The 22,711-nt window shown below is 40.8% G+C and overlaps 1 protein-coding gene across 3 annotated transcripts in view; it reads left to right on the forward strand.

The window, feature by feature from the left end:
- The window catches only part of TENM4 (teneurin transmembrane protein 4), a 750,922-nt gene that overhangs the window by 398,702 nt on the left and 329,509 nt on the right, over positions 1-22,711 (forward strand). For all 3 annotated transcript variants that reach the window (XM_090134119.1, XM_090134120.1, XM_031595483.2), the window contains 2 exons: positions 5,465-5,753; positions 12,100-12,369. In XM_090134119.1, coding sequence (XP_089990245.1) covers positions 5,531-5,753; positions 12,100-12,369 — 493 coding nt within the window. In that variant the 5' untranslated portion in view covers positions 5,465-5,530. The remainder of the gene's footprint in view (positions 1-5,464; positions 5,754-12,099; positions 12,370-22,711) is intronic.

Here is a 22,711-nt window from a genome sequence, read left to right on the forward strand (position 1 = left end):
AAGGGCACTCTCCAAACATGAAAGAGCATGTTGTTAATAATACCTGAGGTTCATACTACTCTTTTCACACAAAGATATCAGACATGGATTGGTAGAGACTTTTTGAATTAAGTATTCTGAAGTGCTCGTGTGACTTGTTTCTCAAAAAATCTAAGGCTCTGTATCAGAGTCTGCCTGGGAGATCAAGAGTCTTCTCTTGTTCTGTTGCTTTCTTCTTATACCACCTTAAGCAAGTTACTCTGCCTTCCTATGTCTCATCCATTCCTCTGTAAAATGAAGAAAAGGACTCTTGCCTGCTACTTACCAGCATTAGGTCTTAGTTAACAATTTAAAAATAAAATCTATCTTTCTGCTCAGCTTTCTGTGGCTCTATTCATCCTACAAAGGGCAGCAGCAATAAAAGATTAGGGAAAAAATTGCCCAAAGCAGTGGAATGAGAAGAATCTATTTTAGAAAGAAAAAAAGCACGTCCTGCCAAGTTAGTTGCCATTTTAGCATAAACAGTTTTGAAGGAGAAAACTTTGCTTCCCATGGCACAAAGGTGGACTGAATCAACCCACCAGGATTCATGCTCACGTCTTCATGGAGAAGAGATATTTCACTCTTCCAGCTTTCTCATCGCTCTGTTGCTGTAACTATATAGGAGACACATAAAGCAATCTCTACCATTTAAACACCCTCATTTTGACAGAAAATTGGATGATATGACATGCTGCCTTCTAGAACAGGTGCTGTCTATCACCTTGCTGCTAATCTCTGTGATTAGTGACCTGCAATGTAAGTCAGCTATCAAAGACCACCTGTCCCTTTTGCTGTAAGCGCCTCCTAGCATATCGCTTTGTGGTGTCACACTCTCTTGTCTGGTTTTTGATTGATGGAAGTTTGTCTTTTGAGCAGTGACTCAGAAAATAAATCATTCCCCTCTCCATTCATTGAGTGCGATTCTGCAGCACAAAGCTGGTGTGGTTAATCAAAGCTCCAAAGAGCAACAAAAAGCAACGGAACCGAGAATGAGGAGGATAGATATAAAGGATAAAACATAATAAAAAGGATTATTTGGGAGCCAACCAGAGCAAAAGAAAAATAAAAACAGCTGCAAATAAGCAGTGCACATACTGCACCAGACTAGAAAGTTAGGTTTTTTTTGTTCCATTTCTTGACACATATTCAAGGATATGAGAAGAGCCTCACATCTCTGAAAAATCTAACCATGTTGAGGAGTTTGATGCTACACATTTTAGCCTGTTTGTAACCCTTGCTGGGGTCAGTGGGATTTTCTGAGTTGAGTAAGTAAAGCCGGAGGGATGCTTCTGCTGTGAATTGTGTTCCAAACCAGCTTGTGGTCCAGCTGGCATTGTACACTCAGTGGGTTGTCAGAAATAAGAATGGCTATTGCCATTAATTGTCTTGGAGGGGAAAAAAAAAAAGGTGAAATTTGATATGTTATGCAAACAGCAGGATGATGAAAGAATCAAACGGAGACAGAAACACCGCATCATAGAACAAGAAAGTATTTTCTGAGTGGAAATAGCTCAGAGCAAAAGGATTTTGAGCTTTATGGAAGGATCAGGACTGGAGGAATGGAAAGGACGGTATTAGAAGCTTTAAATATTTTTTTTTATATCAGTCCAGCACATTCATGGAAAACTTTAAAATTATGAGGAGCAATAGTGAGCTAGAGGCCGAAAGAAACTGGTGCTTGAGTATGTAACTGAAACAAGTGTGAGTCTATTCGCTGTGAGCCAGAGAAGTCAGAAAAAAATGTGAAGTGAAATCAAGACACAAGGAGTAGCAGATAAAAAATATTAATCAATCAGAGAGATAAATTCCCCGTCACAGCTCCACTGATGGTGAGGTACCTAAACCAGCTGGAAATTTGGCCATAAAAAGGAGACAACAAGGATCATGTGTCTATGGAGAGATGCTGGAAACTTACTTAAGTCAGTTAAATGCAACAGCTCCTCCTTAAAAAAAGAAAAGAAAAAAAAAAAAGCAACTTCATTGTGTGTTTTGGGGTTGACATTTCCTGTTGAAAAGTGCCTCCTTACAAGAAACCAGAGGGAGAGAAAGAAAGGGCTGAGGAGAGTTAAATTTATAAAGACATGAATGAATTGGGAATTGATGCACTGCTATAGAGGAATGTATATATGAATGGTGCAAATTTACAGGGCTATTTTTGATGAACTGTAGGAGGAATTTCAGTTTTTCACCTTGCTTTACAAAAAGAAAAACCTTCATCTGGTGGGAATTCAGTCAATTTCCTGATGTTTTTTTGGCCATTTCCTAAGTTGCAAGGTTACTAATGGTAATTACAGACCGTGTTTGTACCTTGTGGCTCTAGCTGTGCAGAAAGGTTTTTTGGCATGTATGCCTCTCCCACCAGAGGGTTTGTAAATGACTGACCCTTGGTAGGAATTACTTCAATCCCCATGAGCAGATAGAAGTCCCCTTCCCTCATTTCATTCTTGTAGAATACAGTAACCACATTTCTCACTCAAGTTTTGTTTCCCAAGACCCCATGATAATAAACCACAATTCCAGAGCTCTCTTACAACAGCATTCTCATGAAGGAGCCTGTTTTAAGGTGTTTTATTGAAAGGTATAGCAAACCAGTTCCTTTTGAGAATTTTACACAAACAGAGGTGACATAAAGGAGATAAACCAATTCAATAACAACTGAAAAAACAAAGAAGCACAATTTTTCAAGCAAAATAAAGCCTTTGATTTTTTTTAGAGGAGGAAGATAGTGCACTGAAAAGCAATCAGATGCTTGATTCCTTTTATGTTTCTGCAGTGTGAAGGTACCAGTAGGTTTGATTCAAGACAACAAAATGACTACCTATATTAGGTAGACCTCTTAGACACTATTACTGTATTAAGCAGCTCCTTAGAAGATCTTTCCTTCTTCATCCATGGCATAGTTTTGGCAACTCTCAGGCCCTTATTCTGCAAAATGTTTAACATGTATAAATTTCGGCCGTTGAGCAGTCCCATTTGCATTTAATGTACTGATTGTATATAGCTCATGACTGAAAATAAGTCAGTGAGCTTGATGGGTTTAAACACATGTTTACAATCAAATGGGTGCTCAAAAGCTCTGCAGATGACTTAAGTAAAGCTCATTTATGACACGAGCTCCCAGTCTTTCCATTTGTGTTCGGTAGTTCCTGTGTGTTTTGCTGACAAATAGGATGTGCAGAGTTGGTCTGCTGCCATCACTGCAATACAATGGGATAGAATTCAGTGGATCTTTTTAAAGTAGCATCTTAATTTCCGGGAAGAATGCCACGGGAACTGTAAGAGTCCTTGGAATTTGGTTTTGTCATTGAAGAGTTCCTTTTGGAAGCTAAAGGGCCAAACCCAAGTGAGTATTCTTAGCAAAGACAGAACTGCAGAAATAGGGAGCAGGAATCTCTTTTTTTCAGCACAACTGGAGGTGTATCTCATGGCCACTCTGCAGTCCTCGCATTGTAGAACCACAGAATCACAGTGTTAAGGCTGGAGGCACCTCTGGGTCCCAGACACTCAGAGCGGGATGCCCAGCACCACATCCAGGACTTCTGGAGCTCCCCCAGGAGCAGCCCCCAGCCCCTCTCTGCTCACTGCACACAGCAGTGCGGCCTGCTGTCCTGAGGGCCCTCCTGGGCTCTACGCTGTGCTCGGGGCCTCTGGGCAGCACTGAACAGAGCTCAGTCCTTCCAGCACATCCCACATGGATTTGTGTCCAGGAGTGGGATTCTCCCCAAGCCTCCTTTTCTCCAGGCCGAACAGCCCCAGCTCCCTCAGCAGCAGAGCAGCTCTAGGCCTTTCAGCATCCCAGTGGCCCTGTGCAGGGCTCTCACCAGTATGCCCAGTTCACCTTTGTGCTGCTGGCCCAGGAATGGAGCTAGTCCTCCAGATGTGGCCTCACCAACGCTGAGGGAAGAGAATCCCTCCTGCATTCTCTCATCACCTTGAAAATACGTTTAGTTATGTTTGTTCCAGACAGCTCAGCAAGTGAGAAATTCATAATAAAATGCTGCTTTCAAGCCCCTGCATTACTATTATGAATTGTAGGGTATCAGAAACTCTGCTCGGGGTCTTCCATTCCTCATAGAATCATATAGCCTGGAGAGCCACAAATGCTGTGTTACATCACATCCCTCCAAAACAACCTGTTAAAGTCTCACCACTTCTCACCTTTACTATTGTGCTGTAGCTATGTTGAGCTGCAGCACAAATCCATGCTGTAGCACATTCAGGATTTAGCCTTTCAAGGGAGAAATGCCAACAGAATGCGATGCATTCCTTGCCAATGTATTCCATATTTTTTTTATATGAAAAAAAAAAATGAGGACTGTTTGGTGTTTTCCGTTCCTTTTCCTCTCTGTTTTTAAGTGCTGTAATTAAAAAAAAAAAAAAAAAAAAAAAAAAAAAAAAAAAAAAAACACATCCTGATGTGGCATTCAGAGACACAGCTCATGTTGTTTCGCAGTCAAGACAGACAGCTCCCAAGAAACAGCCTGTAATTGAAGATTTTTGTGTTTGGTTTGTGGGTCTTTGCAGTATTTTTCTCATAAACAAGTTAAGATACGTGTTTTACCATCTTGCTGCAAGTCATTGACTTTTTTTTTTCAGTGCGTTGTTTCATTTGATAAACTTGTTGTGAAAAGACAACGTATAAATTACTTTGACAAAAATACTTTTAATACATAGTTTATTTCTGATATCAATTTTCTCTGTGTGCAGATGTGTGCGTGCATGTCAGTGCATATACACACTGGTTTCCCACAGGCATAAATCCCTGGCCATGCTGTTACATGAAGGAGAGCACTATCATTTATTTGAACTTTTTCAATTCTGCTAAGTTCTAATATATTTCTAGCTGGGCTAAGAGGAGCCCTCTGAATACGAAGACATTTTCATCTGACTACCATCCATATATCACTCATTCACTTCTTCGTTCCTCTTTCTCCCTCTCTCTGCTCATGTGTTTTCTTTCATTGTCTCTCATTCTTTAGTTCATTCCTTCTAAACTCATGAGTTACCAAAACGCTTAAAAGCATAGTGTAGCATTTTTCCAGTCTTCCATATGCCCAAATAGAGACATTTCAGCATGGCCTGATTTCCCAGAGATTACATGACTGATGTACATAAAATATGCCTCCAGGAGGTGTCTGAATCACTTCCTGTGGAAATAAGACTCAGAAAATCACGCTCAGTTTGAAACCCTCAAGTGCAAGCCCAGTTCAGACAGATGCAGGTTTCTGCATGCATGTGTCCCGTTAGCTGTTGTGATTAGCAAAGTTCTGAGTAACACATAATTGAGACTTTCTCCCCATCAGTAATTATTCTAGGAGGGCTTTCCTGCAGTTCATTAAGTAACCTCTCTTTCGCTCAGTGCAAGAATTTATGAAAGGCAAATTAGCCTGCTGGTGCCCAAAGGCATGAACCTAAGCCCTATTTCTTTAATTTTCTCTTTCAGATTCTTCCATTCTGAACGCTACACGGGCATCATTATTTTAATGTTGAATACTCAGACAAGAGTGCCATGGATGTAAAAGAAAGGAAACCGTATCGATCTCTGACTCGGCGCCGCGACACAGAGCGCCGCTACACCAGCTCTTCAGCTGAGAGTGAGGACAGCAAGGCTCCTCAGAAGTCCTATAGCTCCAGTGAGACTCTGAAGGCTTATGATCAAGACTCCAGGTTGACCTACAGCAATCGGGTCAAAGACATGGTGCACCAGGAGGCCGACGAATTCTGCCGAGCAGGTGAGCGTATCTGAGTAGGTACTGCTGTAAGCAGTGTGTGTTAACCAACGCAGTGTTGAGAGCTGAGGCTGGATAGGGGCTACCTATGGAGGACTATGAGGATTAATGAAATAAAACAAGCAAGGAACAACTTTGATGTTTTACACGGACATGAAATGTATGCAAACTGATGTCATTAAGTGGGATACCACAAGTCTGTGCTCATTACCATTTACTAAAAGGCATTCTCTAATTATAAATGTTGGAAGTACAGGGAGGTACTACCTTTATCCCAAATTCTAGAAATGTTACATGTGTTGTGTGCATCTGTACCAGCCCTTTGACACTTCCTACAGTTAAACCAGACACAATAGGTGCACTTTGCACAGTCAATCTCCATGTGTACTATTATTGCATTGAAAATCTTATAAATTCCTGGGCAACATGCTTCATGTGCCCTTACTTCAGCAAGTGATGAATGAGGTGACCTTCAAAGGTTCCTTCCAACCTGAACCTTTCTGTGATTCTGAAGTCCCTGCCTGCTCAAAGGTCCTTTAAGCTATGTAATGTGCCTACTCTGTCATGAAGGAAGTCAACACGCATTTCAATACAAAAGGCAACCAAAGGAGAGTACCATTTTCACACCATTCATCTGGCTGCAGCAAAACCCAAGAAGCCTGGAAGAAGTGGGTCAGTTGAACTGCAGATGGGCTAAACTATCCTTGGCATTGCACATGGCCTGCAGGCAGCAGGTTTCAGACAGGGACAGGTTCCAGTATTAGAGGAGTGATAAAGAGACATTTTTGAGACATTTTTAAGACTTTTAGGATCCAGTTTAGTGAACATAGGTCACAGAAGCTGTGATGATTTGAAGGTACATGACTCCACATGGGTTTCAGAGTCCTAATAAAGATTCCAGATATTTTCCTTTTATTGCTAACTTTGAGTCAGCACAGTTACATTCTTGCTGCTGTTGCTACTTACATTAGGTAGATTTCTGGCCACTGCTATAGTCTCATCCTCATTTTTTTCTGTAAAGACATGTGTAACTTAGTTCAGAAACCAAGCAGGCTTTCACGTAAATGATTTTTAGAAGTCCATCGAGAAAACATAAAATGGCAAAGTAAAATGGAAGAGGCAGCATTCCAGAGAATGAACATAAAAAAGTTGACCCTGACTGCTCTGAGCTCACCCACTGCAGTTTGGAGATGATTCCTCAAAGGGATTGCATACAATTGCACCAGTTTGACTTGAGAGCTGCTTAATTTCACTCTTCTAAGTACCATGTAGTTGTGGTTTTGGTGCAACACACATCTTTAAGGCATTCACAAGCAAAATGACTTGCATAAGTCTCTTTCACCACATACTATTTGTGTTTCAGGAAAGTTGCAGCAAGCAGTAATTAACAAAAGGGGCAGTAGGTGTTTTCAGAAAAAGTTTGCAATCATAAAAGGATTTTCCTTCTTAGCAACTCTGAAGTATTTCATCCTTTCTAAGGAATCTAGGAGGTTATAAAGAAAAGGAAACCTTTTAGGACATTGAGTTTGCTCACTTCATGCAATATATTCACTATGCAGGAGAGATGTGAATTAGTGTAGGTCAGCGGTTTTCAACCTGAAGGTCTGAGGCCATGCAGGTCTATGGACTTCTTCTAAGAAGTCCACAAAAGATAAAGAAAATCCTGTCTGTTGATGGGGGTATAAACTTGTTACACAGAAGCTCCTACTTCCCTAGAAAAATTTTGAAGAATATTGAAATGACTTGAATATCTATGGTCTATGTGGCTGAAATTGATTGAGAAGTTAAGATTAAACATGTCAGAGTCTGGTTCTACTTCTGATATATCACCCACATGTTTTTAATTTTATATTTTTTCCCCATTTTATCCAGAGAGTCCTAAAGCTGCCCTGAAGAATGATAACAATTACTCTGGACTTTCTATGCCAAATTTTCCACTGGCATAAAGTCATGAAAGGACCCCATTTAATGGTGCTGCTTGGGCTAATGACAACTGAAACCAAGACTTATTAGCTTGCATGACATCAACAAGGCAAAGTGAATTTCTCTCCTGAGCTGGTTTGGAAGGCAGAGGAGGGAAACTTTTCAAATTGACCAAATAAATTCAGTAAATAAACAAGTCAGCATTTAAACGGTTATAGCTAGAGTGTGAGTGCCAGCAAACGTGCAAGTCAGCATAGGAAAAAATAGACCAGATCTGAATTAAAAAGTCTCAGATATTTATTATCTTCCTTTTATTGACTTGAGTTCTTCCAGCTTAAAAGGCAACAGTGAGCATAGAATATGAAAATCAATGCATCTCCTGCTGTTTATTGCAAATAAATTTGATTTTCAGTTAATTGTAGCAGTCATTTTTCATAATTTATGAGCTGCTGTTACTGGAGAGTATCAATCATGCTGCGTGTTGATGTGTCAGATGATGTTGTATGTGGCCCCTTGCAAGGGAAGGTGGAGTTCACAGCTGGGGACTTAAACATGCAAGGAAAACCAAAAGATGACCTCCAGTACTCCATGGCAGGTAGTTTAAAAACTATCCAGCTTTGCTCTAAAGTCAAAACTGGAAGTGAAAAGTAAGATCTCTGGAGAGATATCTTATAAGATATCTGGAGAGATAAAAATAATTTGCAATTTAGGTCAAGTTCATTTGCTACCTCGTGCCATGTAGTAGTGGATGTTCTCTCAGATTGTTTTGCGGCCAAGTTAAATGGATTAATCTGCCACAAGCTTGCATGTGCTCCCCAAGCCAAGCTCCAGATTTGGACGGATGTGTGAGCCCCAAGCAACCTTATCTGTCCGCTCTGTCTGAAAGCTTTAGTACTTTTTGCTCAATTAAGAAGGTGTGAAGTTCATGAATATTTCAAATAGTTTAAGTGTTATCAGATGTAGATCCATAACCAGCTGAACCATGGTCATTTCCTCCTGACATCATACAGTTCCTTCTCTAAACTTTATGTGGAAATGTTGTCCAGTCCCATTATTCGCTTTGCATTTAAACATCACCTCTCTCTTCTCTATGAGCTGCAAAGTCAATAGAACAAAAATGCATACTAAAATAATGGTTTATTGGGGCCAAGTGATCATTAAGGGCATCTGTGCTATAATGTGAGCCCTTCCCTATGCAGCAGGGCACAGGGACAAGGCAGATTGTTCCCACAAGCATGAAACCAGACTCTTGAAAAGCAGAAATCTGACTGTTTCTATTGGATGCATGTTTTTCACCATAACAAAACAAACACAAGGAGAACCACATGCTTGTGTGGTTTTGAGAGATGCATAACTCACTTTTGGATACAACCGAGAGGTCCAGACATGATGAACGAATTTCAGTAATGAATAGATAAGAACATTGCTGTTCCAAGCTAGATTGGGAACTGAACATTCCTGGTGATTATGCATTGGGACTCAGCTTGCAGAAACATGTCTGAACTGCAAACACCACTCTAAAACTGAGTCTGGAGCCTGTGCATAAACTTGGCAGGTTGGGATCCATATCTCTTTTGATTGGAGGGGATTAATTTATTGAAATAACGGGAGGAAGCCAGCTAGACTGATTTTGATCACTGGTGTTGGTATTTGGCCACTATCCAGGGCCTGATGCCTCCTACTGGCTATAGATAAAGTTCCTTAATCCATCTGATCAAGGCATAACATAACAGGAGTGGGGCTTATTGTGCCATATAAACACAATGTGCAGATAAAGACTTTCACAGGTAGCCAAAATCCTTTAAAGGCATTCAGGACTGCAAAATAAAAGTGTGCATTAATAAACAAATGTGGATTAAAATGGAGCCACTAATTGCTCTCCTCAGCTTCCTCATATAAGTTTTCGAACAAAGTCTGCTAATATTTGAAGACTCTTTCACATCAATTTGGTCTGATTATAAAGCTCAGCATGTAACTAAACATGAACTCAGGAGTTATTTTTGAGGTAATGTTTTTAGTCAGCTGAACAATTATATCTATTTGCAGCTGAACAACCTCTGCTGTGCCTTTGTAAGAATGAATGGCTAAACTTAGTCAAGTCATGAGTGGTCAGCAAGAGGAAAGTGAGCTTGCCAAAATAAAGTGAGCTTGCCAAAATAAATTTGAATACCCCGTAAGTAATTTCAGTGATTTTAAGGAGTAAAACTCATTCAAATTTCCTACAGTAGTAGAGTTGTGAGGTGTACGATAGGGCTTTTAGTTATTACATTCCCCACTTTGACTTATTCCAAAGTTTACTTTCTCATTCTTCTAAAGAATTCCACCATCTCTCCATCCTTTTACTTTCAAACATGATAATTTTATTGAGGAAGACCTGAATTTTTGTCAGGACAAGGCTCCAGTGGCAGGAATTCATCTGCTTTTTGGTCTTGGCATAGTTAGCCATCACAACAAAACAGTTGGACTTTCAGTGTGATGCTAGGACTCAGGAAGAAGCAGGGTCACGTTTGAAGACAGGAGATGAATGGTTTCACCATTGACGCACACTTGATAAAACTGTCTCCTATTAAAGAATAACCACTCTGCTGAATTTCTCCCAGAGGAGGGCTGCCAAGGTGATCAGAGGGCTAGAACACCCTTCCTATGAAGACAGGCTGAAGGAGATGGGCTTGTTCAGTCTGGAGAAGAGGAGGATGTGGAGAGATCTCATTACAACCCTCCAGTATTTAAAGGAAGATTATAAACAGAAGGGAAATAAACTTTTTACAAGTGATAGAACAAAGGGGAATGGTTTTAAACTAAAGGAGGGAAGGTATAGATTAGATGTCAGGAGGACATTTTTCACAGAGAGGGTGGTGACTACAGGGTAACTACAGGCCGGTGAGTCTCACCTCCGTGCCTGGGAAGATTATGGAACAGATCCTCCTGGACAATATGCTTGATCACATAAAGAACGAGCACGTGATCCTAGATAGCCAGCATGGCTTCACCAGGGGAAGGTCATGCTTAACTAATCTTGTGGCCTTCTATGATGGAGTGACGGCATTGGTGGACGAAGGGAAGGCAACTGATGTCGTTTACCTGGACCTGAGCAAGGCCTTTGACATGGTCCCCCATCACATCCTCATCTCCAAACTGGAGGGAAGTGGATTTGACGGGTGGACAACTAGATGGATAAGCAATTGGTTGAAAGGCCGCAGACAGAGGGTGGTGGTCAATGGCTCTATGTCCAGGTGGAGGCCGGTAACGAGCGGTGTCCCTCAAGGGTCTGTCTTGGGACCGGTGCTCTTTAACATCTTTATTAATGACATCGATGAGGGAATGGAGTGCACCCTCAGCAAGTTTGCTGATGACACCAAGCTGAGTGGTGCAGTCGATACGGTGGAGGGAATGGAGGCCATTCAGAGGGACCTTGACAGGCTGGAAAGCTGGGCTCGGGTGAACCTAATGAGGTTCAATAAGGCAAAGTGCAAGGTTTTGCACTTGGGCCGGAAGAACCCCAGGCACCTGTACAGGCTGGGGGGAGTTGTCCTTGAGAGCAGCTCGGCAGAGAAAGACCTAGGGGTCCTGATAGATGAGAAACTTAACATGAGCCAGCAGTGCGCTCTGGCAGCCCGGAAAGCAAATGGGATCCTGGGCTCCATCAGGAGAGGGGTGGTCAGCAGGGATAGGGAGGTGATTGTCCCTCTCTACTCTGCTCTTGTGAGGCCCCATCTGGAGTACTGTGTTCAGGTGTGGAGCCCTCAGTACAAAAAAGACATGGAGATTTTGGAAAGGGTCCAGAGGAGGGCCACGAAGATGATCAGGGGGCTGGAGCACCTCCCCTATGAGGACAGGCTGAGGGAGTTGGGTTTGTTCAGCCTGGAGAAGAGAAGGTTGCGGGGCGACCTCATTGCAGCCTTTCAATATCTGAAGGGAACTTACTCCCAGGAGGGGAGTAAACTCTTCATAAGGGCTGATAATAGCAGGACACGGGGAAATGGTTTTAAGTTAAAAGAGGGAAGATTTAGGTTGGATGTTAGGGGGAAGTTTTTTACTAGGAGGGTGGTTAGGTCCTGGAACAGGCTGCCCAGGGATGTTGTGGATGCCCCGTCCTTGGAGGTGTTCAAGACCAGGTTGGACGAGGCTCTGGGCAACCTGATCTAGTAAAGGTGTATGTTTGGTGGCCCTGCTAGGCCACCTCCAACCCAGGTCATTCTGTGATTCTGTGATTCTGTGATTCTGAGATGCTGGAACAGGCTGCCCAAAGAGGCTGTGGATGCCCCATTCCTGGAGGTGTTCAAGGCCAGGTAGGATGGGACCCTGGACAACCTGGTCTAGTACTTGATCTAGCACTTGGCAGCACTGCCTGTGGCAGGAACACTGGAACTCGATGAACCTTGAGATCCCTTCCAACCCAAATCTTTCTATGATTCTATGATTCTAGGAGCCAACTTCTCTTTGCGGGAGCTGGGTCTTGAAGACGTGACGCCTACTCATGGGACTTTATACCGGACTGATATTGGGCTGCCTCACTGCGGCTACTCCATCAGCGCTGGCTCAGATGCCGACACGGAGGCGGATGTGGTCATGTCACCTGAGCACCCCGTGAGGCTCTGGGGACGCAACACCAAATCTGGACGCAGCTCCTGCTTGTCGAGCCGGGCCAACTCCAACCTCACCCTCACCGACACAGAGCACGAGAATACCGAAACAGGTGAGTGATGGCAGCAAACGCGATGCAGCCACAAGCTCTACCAGCAGTGCTTCTTCTTGCACTCCGCCTTAATCTTCCTTAGTTGTATTTTTTTTATCAGACTCAGTGAAAGTGCTCTTCTAATAGCCCCATGTCACGGCCTTTTGTACTGTCCTACAGAGTGTTTGTTAATAAACTGCTGGAGAAGCTCCTACTTATTTATCACAGCGACAGAGATCATTAAGCGGCTGTAATACTTTCTCTGCTTTCTGTAGCGACCTTTCAGACAAAAAGCATTTAAATCTCCCCTCCCCTGGCCAATGCTGCTCTTATCTTTGCTACAGATTTTTGGGGCAGATAATTTCCTTCTTTTCCTTGCTGGTTCCTTGACAGGAGCCGTTTCATTTATGTAAATTGGCTGACTGCTCTCTGAAGGAAAACGGCGGTGAAATATTTTTAGAAGCTTTTTTCTTCATGAGAAATAAAAGCTGAAGGTCACGGATTTTTTATCTCGATAACTTTGCATCCCCAGCTGAAGGGACTCCTGCATGCCTTTTGTAGGTTCCATGAACCTTTTGGTCAGCAGTTCTGCCAGGCAGAGTAGGAAGGAGAGAGGATTTTGATTCAATTGCAGCGTGACCCGGGGGTTCACACAACCATATAAGCCTTTGCACCTTTAATTCAATTATGGCACAGTCTGCTTCTTAATATAGCCAAGTCATCAGGAGCTTAAGCTCAGCGCTTGAAAGCTGATGTGAAATGACTGCATGGCTTGTTCTCTTTATGCTTTTTGCCACAGTATTATAGTGACAAATGATGATAACTTTTCCTTGGGAAGCCATGACACAGTGAGACATACACCACCCACATGATTTTATGTTTAACTCCAACAAAATTACAGTAGAAGCTTATTAAGTTTCTGTTCAGTGAAAATGATGTATTAGGCAAAGTTCAAAGATAAACGACCTTCTCTTTAAAGGATGTGCAGAATTTTTTTTTAACTTATCCTTACAATATTTTTTTACGTTTGTTAGTGTAGCATCTTATAGGGTTTCACCCATTAGAACAGGTAGATATGCAGTGCCAGTTTAATATTTTAACTTCCTAGCCTTGTAGAGATTATGAGAGTCGATTAGAGTTTGCACACTCCCAACAAATGACTCAAAAAACAAAGCAAACACCTTGCAATTCCATTTTGTTCTCGCTTATGCATGTCACTCTCCTGTGCTTTTTATGGTGATGTGTGCAGCCATGATACTATTTCGTACATCTTTCTTTCCATGCCTAAAAAAAAAAAAAACAAAAAACAAAAAACAAAGCACAGAATTTTAATTTTTTTTTTCTACATTAATAGGGAAGAATTGAATTAGCTGACAGAGCCATTTTCACCCGTTTCATCCGTAACGCTATCTCTATGTGTTCAAATGCAACTTTGTACCTACAGATTACTTACAAATGAAATTATATTAGCAACAACACATTAGCAACAGCGCATGCTTTGAAAGGCTTTACTGAAACTAATAACAGAGAAAGTAGTACTCATGTCAGGACTCAGACAACCTCCAATTCTTCTTCCCTTAAATTTGATGACACGCTAACCATTTGTTGAACCACCTTTTCACTGCAGTTAGAAAAGTAAAGACAGCAAGGTGGAGAACATGCTTGCAGGATTTTAAGTGCTGCATAAATGTAGAAGATTCTTAGGGCGCAATGCATTTGCTGTCTTAGATATTGAGTGTTTTATATGAAAAGACTATATCATACTCGAAAATTTAAAACCTGTGCAGCATTAATAGGATCTAGACAGAGGTGGTGACTAGTATCTAATTATTCCTGTTTATTATTCTTTTATTTTTTGACCAATAAAAAGAGCTGGTAGAATGGAAGGGAAAATGCTACAACCCAAATTGTACTGTTGGAGAGCTTGAACTGATACTGAGACTTCACTGGGTAGATAACAAAAACACCAGCCAAGTTCAAGTTGGAAAAATTTGCCTGGAACTGAGAGATCCATAATTTCAGTATAAGTATTTCAGTTGAATTTGGGGTATAAAGAATCAAAATACAAAGTGCAAAGGAAAAGAAAGACTAAGGACAAAATCTGAAGCTTTCAATATACACAAATAAAAATTGGACATTTCCATTTTGTAATTTCTTGGCAAAGATAAAGGTGTGACAAACATTTGCAAACAAAACTCTCCCAATCTTAAATGTGCTGTTGGAGAAAATGAAGTCTGGGATACACTTCAGAAATTTTGTCATGCAAATAGGAAGGTTGCTTTGTTTCTTCACGTTGCACAGAAGCAGTGTTCCTATGGGCCCTACACAGTTAGCGATCACATAGGATATATTAAGAAATCCTAGATTTATAGGAGAAATGTTTTCAAGATGACATGAAATTTTGCTAATGGCAGCATAAAGTAACATAATGCTATGACTCAGTTTACAGGATACCTTTATTAGTCAATATTAATTGTTGACAGTATTGATAGAAGTTATAGCCTTTAGCTGAAGTCAATAAGGAGCTTTATGAACCTGCCATCAATAGAAGATTTTACGGGGCCCATTAAACCAACTTTTCTAGTGAAAGTGAATGTCAGCAATTTTTACGTTGTTCATTATTTATCCAAAATGAATAATCAGAATTTACTTCTGATGCTTCTAAATCTGAAGCTGTCGAACCACAACTCTACTGAGATATTCATTTTCTTCTTAGAAAATAAGAGGTCTAACTCCCTCAGCTTTTGCAGGTTTCTTTGAGTGGTGATACCTTGAAGGAAGAGATATTCCGTTCAGTAAATTCAGACACAATCCACCCGTCTTTAAGGAAACCAATGAAGCGACCTGGTTCCATGGCATATTGCAGTCCATAAATCACTTGCACGGGCAGGTGGCACGACAAACCATGTGATGTTTTATCTAAACTGTTCCAAGACTGTCCAGGAGGTTGAAAACCTTTACTAAGTTATGAGTTAGTTTTCAGTAACGTAGGCCTGTGTTTTAACACTGACATTGCCTTGAGATCAGTTCCTGCACAGCCAAACAGCTCTGATGACCTCTCCTCATATGGCCAATGCTTTTTGCTCAATATGACTCCTCATTTGGCAGAAAAAGGTAATGAAAGAGACCACTCTATGTCTCCTCCAGCATAATGCATCACTGGAAAAGAATTCTGGAGGATACTTTCTGTTACATTAGATTGCAGTTTCTCCACAAGACTGATACAAACAAAAGAAGTTCCTGAGGTGGTCATTGGATCTTTGCCTGACATTGACTTCACCAGCATTACCTTAGGTAACCCTGAACAGTCTTTGCACTGAGCTAGCAGATCTTTAATATAGAGAAGAACACAGTTAATGAGAACACAGTAATTGTCTTCCTGAAATTGACTTATTTTGCAGCAATTCACCAAAGCCAAAATATTTCTAATCACAGAGTCATCATCACAAAAATACAGAGCCGCAGAATAATTTTTCTTGGAAGTCACCAGTATTAGTCCCTGATCCAGCTATTTTCAGCTTAAAGTAGGGCTAACTTGAAGGTTAGATCAGATTGTTTTGTGCCTTAACTAGTTGTGATTGAGTATCTGCCAGGCTGGAGGGTCCACAACCCCTGTGTCAGTTTTGGTGATGATCATTGTCATTGTGAACAAATCTTCTCCTTGGAGGTAGTCACAGTTTCTACTGCTACAACTCTTGTCTGCTCACCATGCACGTTCAAGAGCAGTCAGGTTCTGTCTTCTGTATATCCTCACTCCTAAAACAGTTAAAAGATATCAACAACATCTCCCTTTTGCCATCTCTTTGAACTGAGCAAAGCCACTGTGATCCTCTTCTCCTCATTAATTGTCGGTAAGCACTGGCAGAGACAGTCAAAAAAGTCTGGGAACTCCCCAGTTTTAGAAGTTTTGAGGTGTAAACAAGAGAAATAGCAGCTGGCAATGGTCTAGATTGGATGCTGCCTCAGTCAGAATGGTTGTACTTGCTGCCTCTTCAACATCACTTTCTCCACTTTCAATAGTTTGTAGCACTGCTGAGATTTCTTTGATTTGAAAGCTATGCAGAACAGTTCAGATTGGATTTTGAGAACTTCAGGCTTTTTTACTGTCTAGGGTACTCCTAACAGATGCATAGATGGACGGCTTTTGTGGGTAAGGACCTGTGACAAAGGCTGTGAATACCTCCCACTGCTCTATAGGGAAGATCCTACTTTACATCTACTCAAACTCTTATGAATCATGCAAAGAGTCACCTGATGGATTTGAACATGAGAGATGAGCAAAAAAGTGTTAGTATTCCCACGCAGAATACCTTCTACACACCAAAACCAAAGCAAACCAAAAACTAATACTTTTGTGTCTACCTTCAATGTGATAGAGAGCTAACTGGTTTATTCAGCACATCTGCTTCAGAATCACCAATTTTAAACACTCGTCTTTGGGAAAGAGGAGTTGAGCTTAATTCTTAGTTATTCCATGGAAGCTGAGATGAAAGTATTCATTTTAGTTTTAACCTGTTACATGTGAGAAGGAGCAAGAGAGAGGGGGAGCATTTCTTCTTTAGTAGGATGAGTTAGGAGTGATAAGTTTCTCATCCTCATCTCCTTTTGGAAAGAGTGTGGGCAGCATCAAGAAGGCAGAAGGATCTCACAGGCAGGATAAGTAACATCAGGTGGCTCAAGACAGTTTGACCAAGCTGGAGACAATATAGAACCAGCTGTGATAGATTGCGTAAAGAAATCATTGCAGAAGTGCTGCTGAAGAGTGGAATTTCCTTATCTAGGAGTCTGAGAGATGAGTAGACTTATAAGCTAGTAAACTAAATTTCAGTAATTTCTAGTAAACTAAAATTCCAGATCTAAGAGCTACGGAAGCCAAAATTAAGCTGCAAGACAGTCACTTCTAAATTCTGCCGTGTGTGTCCTCCTTTCCACCTTAGTAATTAAAAGAATGTGTTCCTGCCAACAGTTCTACTTGCATTTTAAGTGAGTAGAAAGAGTGAGAAAGGCGTTGTTGGAACTCAAAGTTCCCATGATTTGGATGTAAGAACAATCAGCCCCAACACTTCTGTCACTCGTCTGTTGGTTGCCTCTGTTTAGTAAGAGCAGTTTAATCTCAAGGTCCATTTGTCTTTGGCATTACCTCTGAAATCACCAGTCAGTACCAAAAGTTGTATGGTGGGTATAGCAATTCAAACACTTACTCACTTGGTGACAAGATTAACAGTACCAATTCATTTTACTTTCCTGGACCCACATCCTACAGAGAGAAATAATTTTTCTTTTAGTCACTGTTGTTCTGGGTTGCATTTAAATGAGCTTTAAAACTGTCAAGAAAACAGTCAGCCACATATCCAAACCTGCTCTCCAAGCCTCACCAGCATGACTAGAAAGGTAGTGAATACATTGTAGTTAATTTTTGCTTTCCCATCAAATAAATTGCCTTTCTAAAAAATTATCATATGCTTTTGTAAAACTGAAATGCACTAGCAATCAGGAGCTGGAAAGCTCACATGATAGCTCTGCCCGTTCTACCATCACAGACCCAACTCTTAGCCATTTAATTGACATAATACATGATTTAAAGAGCATTTCTTGCAGTAACCACCACACTTTCTGATTCCACATTGCTAAAGCCATTATTGCTGTTGGAAGGAGTGCTTAAGAAACTGCATAGGAAATTAGGACTTGATTGAAATGAATGCTCATATAAGGAATTTAGAAACACAGGGATACATTATAGCAGGAAATAATTCAAGACAAGTTCTTCAAGCAAGGAACACCAGAAAAACTATATAATTTTATTTCTCCTGGGTTGTTAAGAAGTCTAAGTAGTTATTCCACTTATTCAGTTGCATCTGATACAGACCTCACCAAAGACCTTGAAACTCCTTCTCAGACCTAGTACCAGCAAGCTGTAAATGTACTGTTTAAACACAGTGCAATATGCTGTTCACCACCAGGTTTCTTGCATTCATTTTGACTTATTAAATCAGAAAGCTGTTCTGATTATCAAGCGACATACTCCTGAATTTCATCCGCTTTTTCCAGGTATTTTCTCTTTTTCTTTTAAAATACCTAGTGGAACATTAGGCAAATAGTAATTTCTTCTGAGTATTTCTCTTGTTCTCTTTGGTTGTCTGGAACACATCCTCCTAATGTTATCTGTAATGTGTCTACCTAATGTATCCACCAGTGGTCTTGCAAGATGTTCCTAGATAGCTATGAACCTCTGCTCAGGAAAGATTTTTACTCAGTCTTCTTTGCATTCACTTCCCTGTTTCCCAAACCATGTTGACCCAAACTACTGGCTCAAACAGTTCAATAAATCAGTGCAATTAGCAGTGCCACAATTCCTGTGTAATCTTAGCATTACAAATTATTTGTTAATACTCTAGTTGATAATCCATGGTGACTTTTCTTTTTTATTGGCATGTTTTGCTGAGTAATTTCCTTTCAGGCTTCATACACTCCATTGTTAATATTGTTACCGTGGCTGCAGCAACTTCTTTTTTTTTTTTTTTCCCTTTGAATTAAATAGTGCATTATAAAGTACTTCCAGTAAATGAGTGTATGCTTCAGACCTGCTTCTTCTGCAAAACGTGTAGGCATAAATATGATACTCAGTCTCTGGAGAGTTTAGAAAAGAGATTAAAAAAAAATCCTTTTTTGAATAGATAAATTGTATTAAAGAAATGTGCTATGAGCTCTGAGCTCTATTTTCTTAAGTTTCCTTTATGCCTTTTGAGTTGAAGTAGACAAGAATAAATTAGAATTTCCAGTTCAAGATCAAGCATCTGCTGGCTGTCATCTTTCACTTGCCTCCTATCAGTTGTAACCTTAATATGAACAAGATGCTTCAACTTGAAATAATAATTAGCTGGAACCTTTAAGACTGAATATCCATCATGAGTTGCAGAAGACAGAGAAAATTACAGAAATGAGCAGCAGGTCCAGAAAGGGATTTTCACTAATCCCCTTCCCTGTTTCAGTTCCTGGAAATTTTTACATTCTTCCTTTACTTCTTGATATTACATTAGGATTGCTTGTATATTGCAGCCTGATTGTAATTGAAGCTGCTTTATAGAGATATTCAGAGACTTGACGATCTCTTGAAGTGTGAAGGTCAGGGGAAGGAATCTGCCTTTGGGCCCTCCAACCATAAAGGTACTAATATTCCTATGAAGAGTATTAGTCCTAAAAAGGAGTCTTTTGCTACACGACCATCCAAAATGCAACATTCTCTGGTGGAAAATGTCTCCCTTGAAGGCTGTTACATCCTCCTTTCTTGTGATCCAACTTTCTAACTGCTGACATCCTTGATAATGGATTCCTAATGTCTCTCATTTCTCTGTCCTCTTTTGTTTTTTTTTTCTTCCAGATATTAGACCCTAGATGCTTCTTGAAAGTGAAAAGGTGAGGTACCTTCTCACTTCACAAGAGTCTCAGAGACTTTTATCCTGATGGGATGATACATTGATTAGGTTTAGGGCAACAAACCTTTCATATCCCTCAATTTTCAACTAATGACCACTGATGTAAAAAAGCCTTTTAAATTAGGAAAGAAGTGGATGTCACTGTCTCTCATTCAGCTTTCAACCCACTGAATGTTGAAGCTCCTTTTGGTACCACTGAGCTCACTCTGGGACCTGAGACTGTGCCAGCTGCATCCGTGCTCCCAATTTAGAGGATGAAGGTACATGAGATTAATCTGAGTTTAATAATCAAACTGCTGCATTACTGAATAGTACCTTCATTTTGTTTCTCAGTGAAAGGATTCCCACTAATTTCTAAGGCTAATTTGTGTCCTCACTGGCCTGTTTGCCTTTACAGAAAAAATAAGGTTTTCAATGTATTTAATTTTGTTTCCATATGATATGTCCCATATATACTGTATTTTCTGTGTTACACACGAACGGATGCTGACATTAAAACCTTCCACAATAGTATTCTGCTGTAGTGAACTGCAGCTGAATATGGGTTAGTGTGTAGGTTTCATGTTATGATGATGATAGTGAGGCCATTAAGCAGGAGAATAAGGCCCAAACTCTGTAAATTCATTAATAGCCTGGATGCTGGGGGAGATGCTGAGTAAAATCAGCATTAGTAGGTAAGAATTTACTGTTCTTTTCAATTACACTGCTAATTTTTGTCCTTTCGTTCACCAGTTGAAACTGCTTTGTCATGGAGATATATAATTTTTTATGGAAAATAATTGCGTTCAGTAACATTGCTGATCAGCAGCCAAGTAAATGTGCGCTTTTTAATACTACTTCTGAGTGCTGCAAATAACTCCTTTTGGTGTGAAACACTCTAGGGGGAATACAGCTAGTAGTAGTGGTAGTGATCCACTGCTCTTTAAATAAAAATACTTGGGTTTGAGGTGGGGTTTGTGTGCCACTGCCAATGGGGAAGGACTGATGCCATGATGGGAGATATATGGTCAGGATACTAAGGGCTGTCAGAGCTGGTGTGAACATCAATGCTTGGGGCAGGTTGGACCTGCATCCTGATGTGTATTTGGAGCAGGATTTTTCTTGCACAGACATGGAACACTTGTTCTATCCTAAGCTAATAGTTGAACCCTCCTGGGATGGACGAGGGAGAAACAATGTGGAAAAAATCAAATGACTAAAAGGGAGAAATAAATCAAAACAAGGAAAGGGTGAAGGCTAAGGGCTCAGAATGGTCTGGCATCTTTTTGTGGCCGAAGGATCTCTAGCCTGTAGAGCTAAGCCTATTGGTGAGCATGGACGAGAAAGACAAAGATTATTGTCCCTTGCCTTTTCTACCTTTTCTGCTCCACTCCAGGGGTCACACCAAGCTGCAGTAGGTCAATATGCTATCTCCACTCTCTGAAGAGATACTATACTATTTCCTGCACAGGAGAAAAGGCATTCCAGGCTTTCTCCCCAGCCTGACATTTCCAGATGCTCATACCTGTTTCTCTGAATTCCCCTTTGGGCTACTGTGTGTACTTCTAGGTGCAGGATGCAGTGTTAGGTCATATCTAGTCCAGTATCCTCAAGCACCCCTTTGTCTTCAGCTGGGATACAAGCCCATAAGCAGAACAGAGCGAGAGGTAATAACACTTTATTTTGGTTTTACACATACCTGAAGGTGTACAGTGAGATCCAAATAAAGGAAAGCACAGCTTCTGTCATGAGAATTTGTTCATTAAAATCTCATTTCTTTATTTCTCAGAGGCTCTTTTGATTAACTGTTAGGCAAAAAGTGCCATTTTGTTCAATCCAGGGCAGTGATAGAAAATGCAAGACTGCCCTAATTCTGCAAAATTTTCAGTGTTTCTTTGAACTGCCCCTAAAAACTTTAATGCCTTAAGGCAAGTTGTTCTTTTGTTTGGTTCTTCCCACCACAGATTGTTTTGAAACACGCATATAGTGGGAAGGCTTTACTAATAATGCATCTCTGGTGTTCATCTAGAATAAATATTTTACAAACATAATTTATTATGACCCAGTCGAAAGTCTTTGCCATTTGTGTCTAAATAATACAATGACATTTGTGTTATTTAGAACAGACAATACAGGACAATACAGGATTCAGAGAAGGGCTGCTTTAGGGTGGGCACTGAAGGGCAGTCCAGATCTAACCCAAGGCTCTGCTACGGACATTGCTTATCCTTGGCTGTATCACTTCATTTCTCCTTCTGAAAAATAATTCCTTATTTAAAAACTTCCTTTCACTTTCTTTCGAAGTGTTGAAACCAGTTGTTTTTATGAGGCATGGGAACTGAATACCCAGAGAGCTGGAGGTGCCCCATCCCTGGAGGTGCTCAAGACCAGGTTAGATGGGCCCTGGGCAGCCTGACTTTGTAAATAGCAACAAGCTCATGGCAGGGGTTTGGAACTGGATGGGCTTTAAGTTCCCTTCCAACCTAAGCCTAATTCTATGGTTTTCTAATCAGATATATCAGTACTGGAGCAAATAATGCAGTGGTACTCCACTTCTATCCAGTAGCATATTAAGTGAATCCTCAGCACTCAAGTACTTAAAATATTTGCATAGGCACCCTCAAACATGCAACAAATATCTTTGAGGGAGGCAAAAAACTCTGCTTTTTGTTGACACTGCTGCACTTCATAAAAAGCTGGGGAGATAAATTGCGTGACTGTGAGATGGAGAGTGTCAAAGGAGATCACCAGAGCTTCCCAGGTCCTCTAATGGTCACCTATGCTCTTGGAACTAGCTGAAAACCAACTCAAAAAGGCTCAGAAATGTGCCATCTCCCCTCACAGCATCCAACAATCATTTTTTCCATCCCTTGCAGCTCTCTCTGCAGGCGAGACCTTTTCAAGCCTCCTAGCCATGAGTGCATCCCTCTTCTTACTGCTGCATTTAATGA

Source organism: Phasianus colchicus, chromosome 1 (genome assembly GCF_987193195.1).
Source record: "Phasianus colchicus chromosome 1, bPhaCol1.hap1.1, whole genome shotgun sequence".
Lineage (NCBI taxonomy): Eukaryota > Metazoa > Chordata > Aves > Galliformes > Phasianidae > Phasianus > Phasianus colchicus.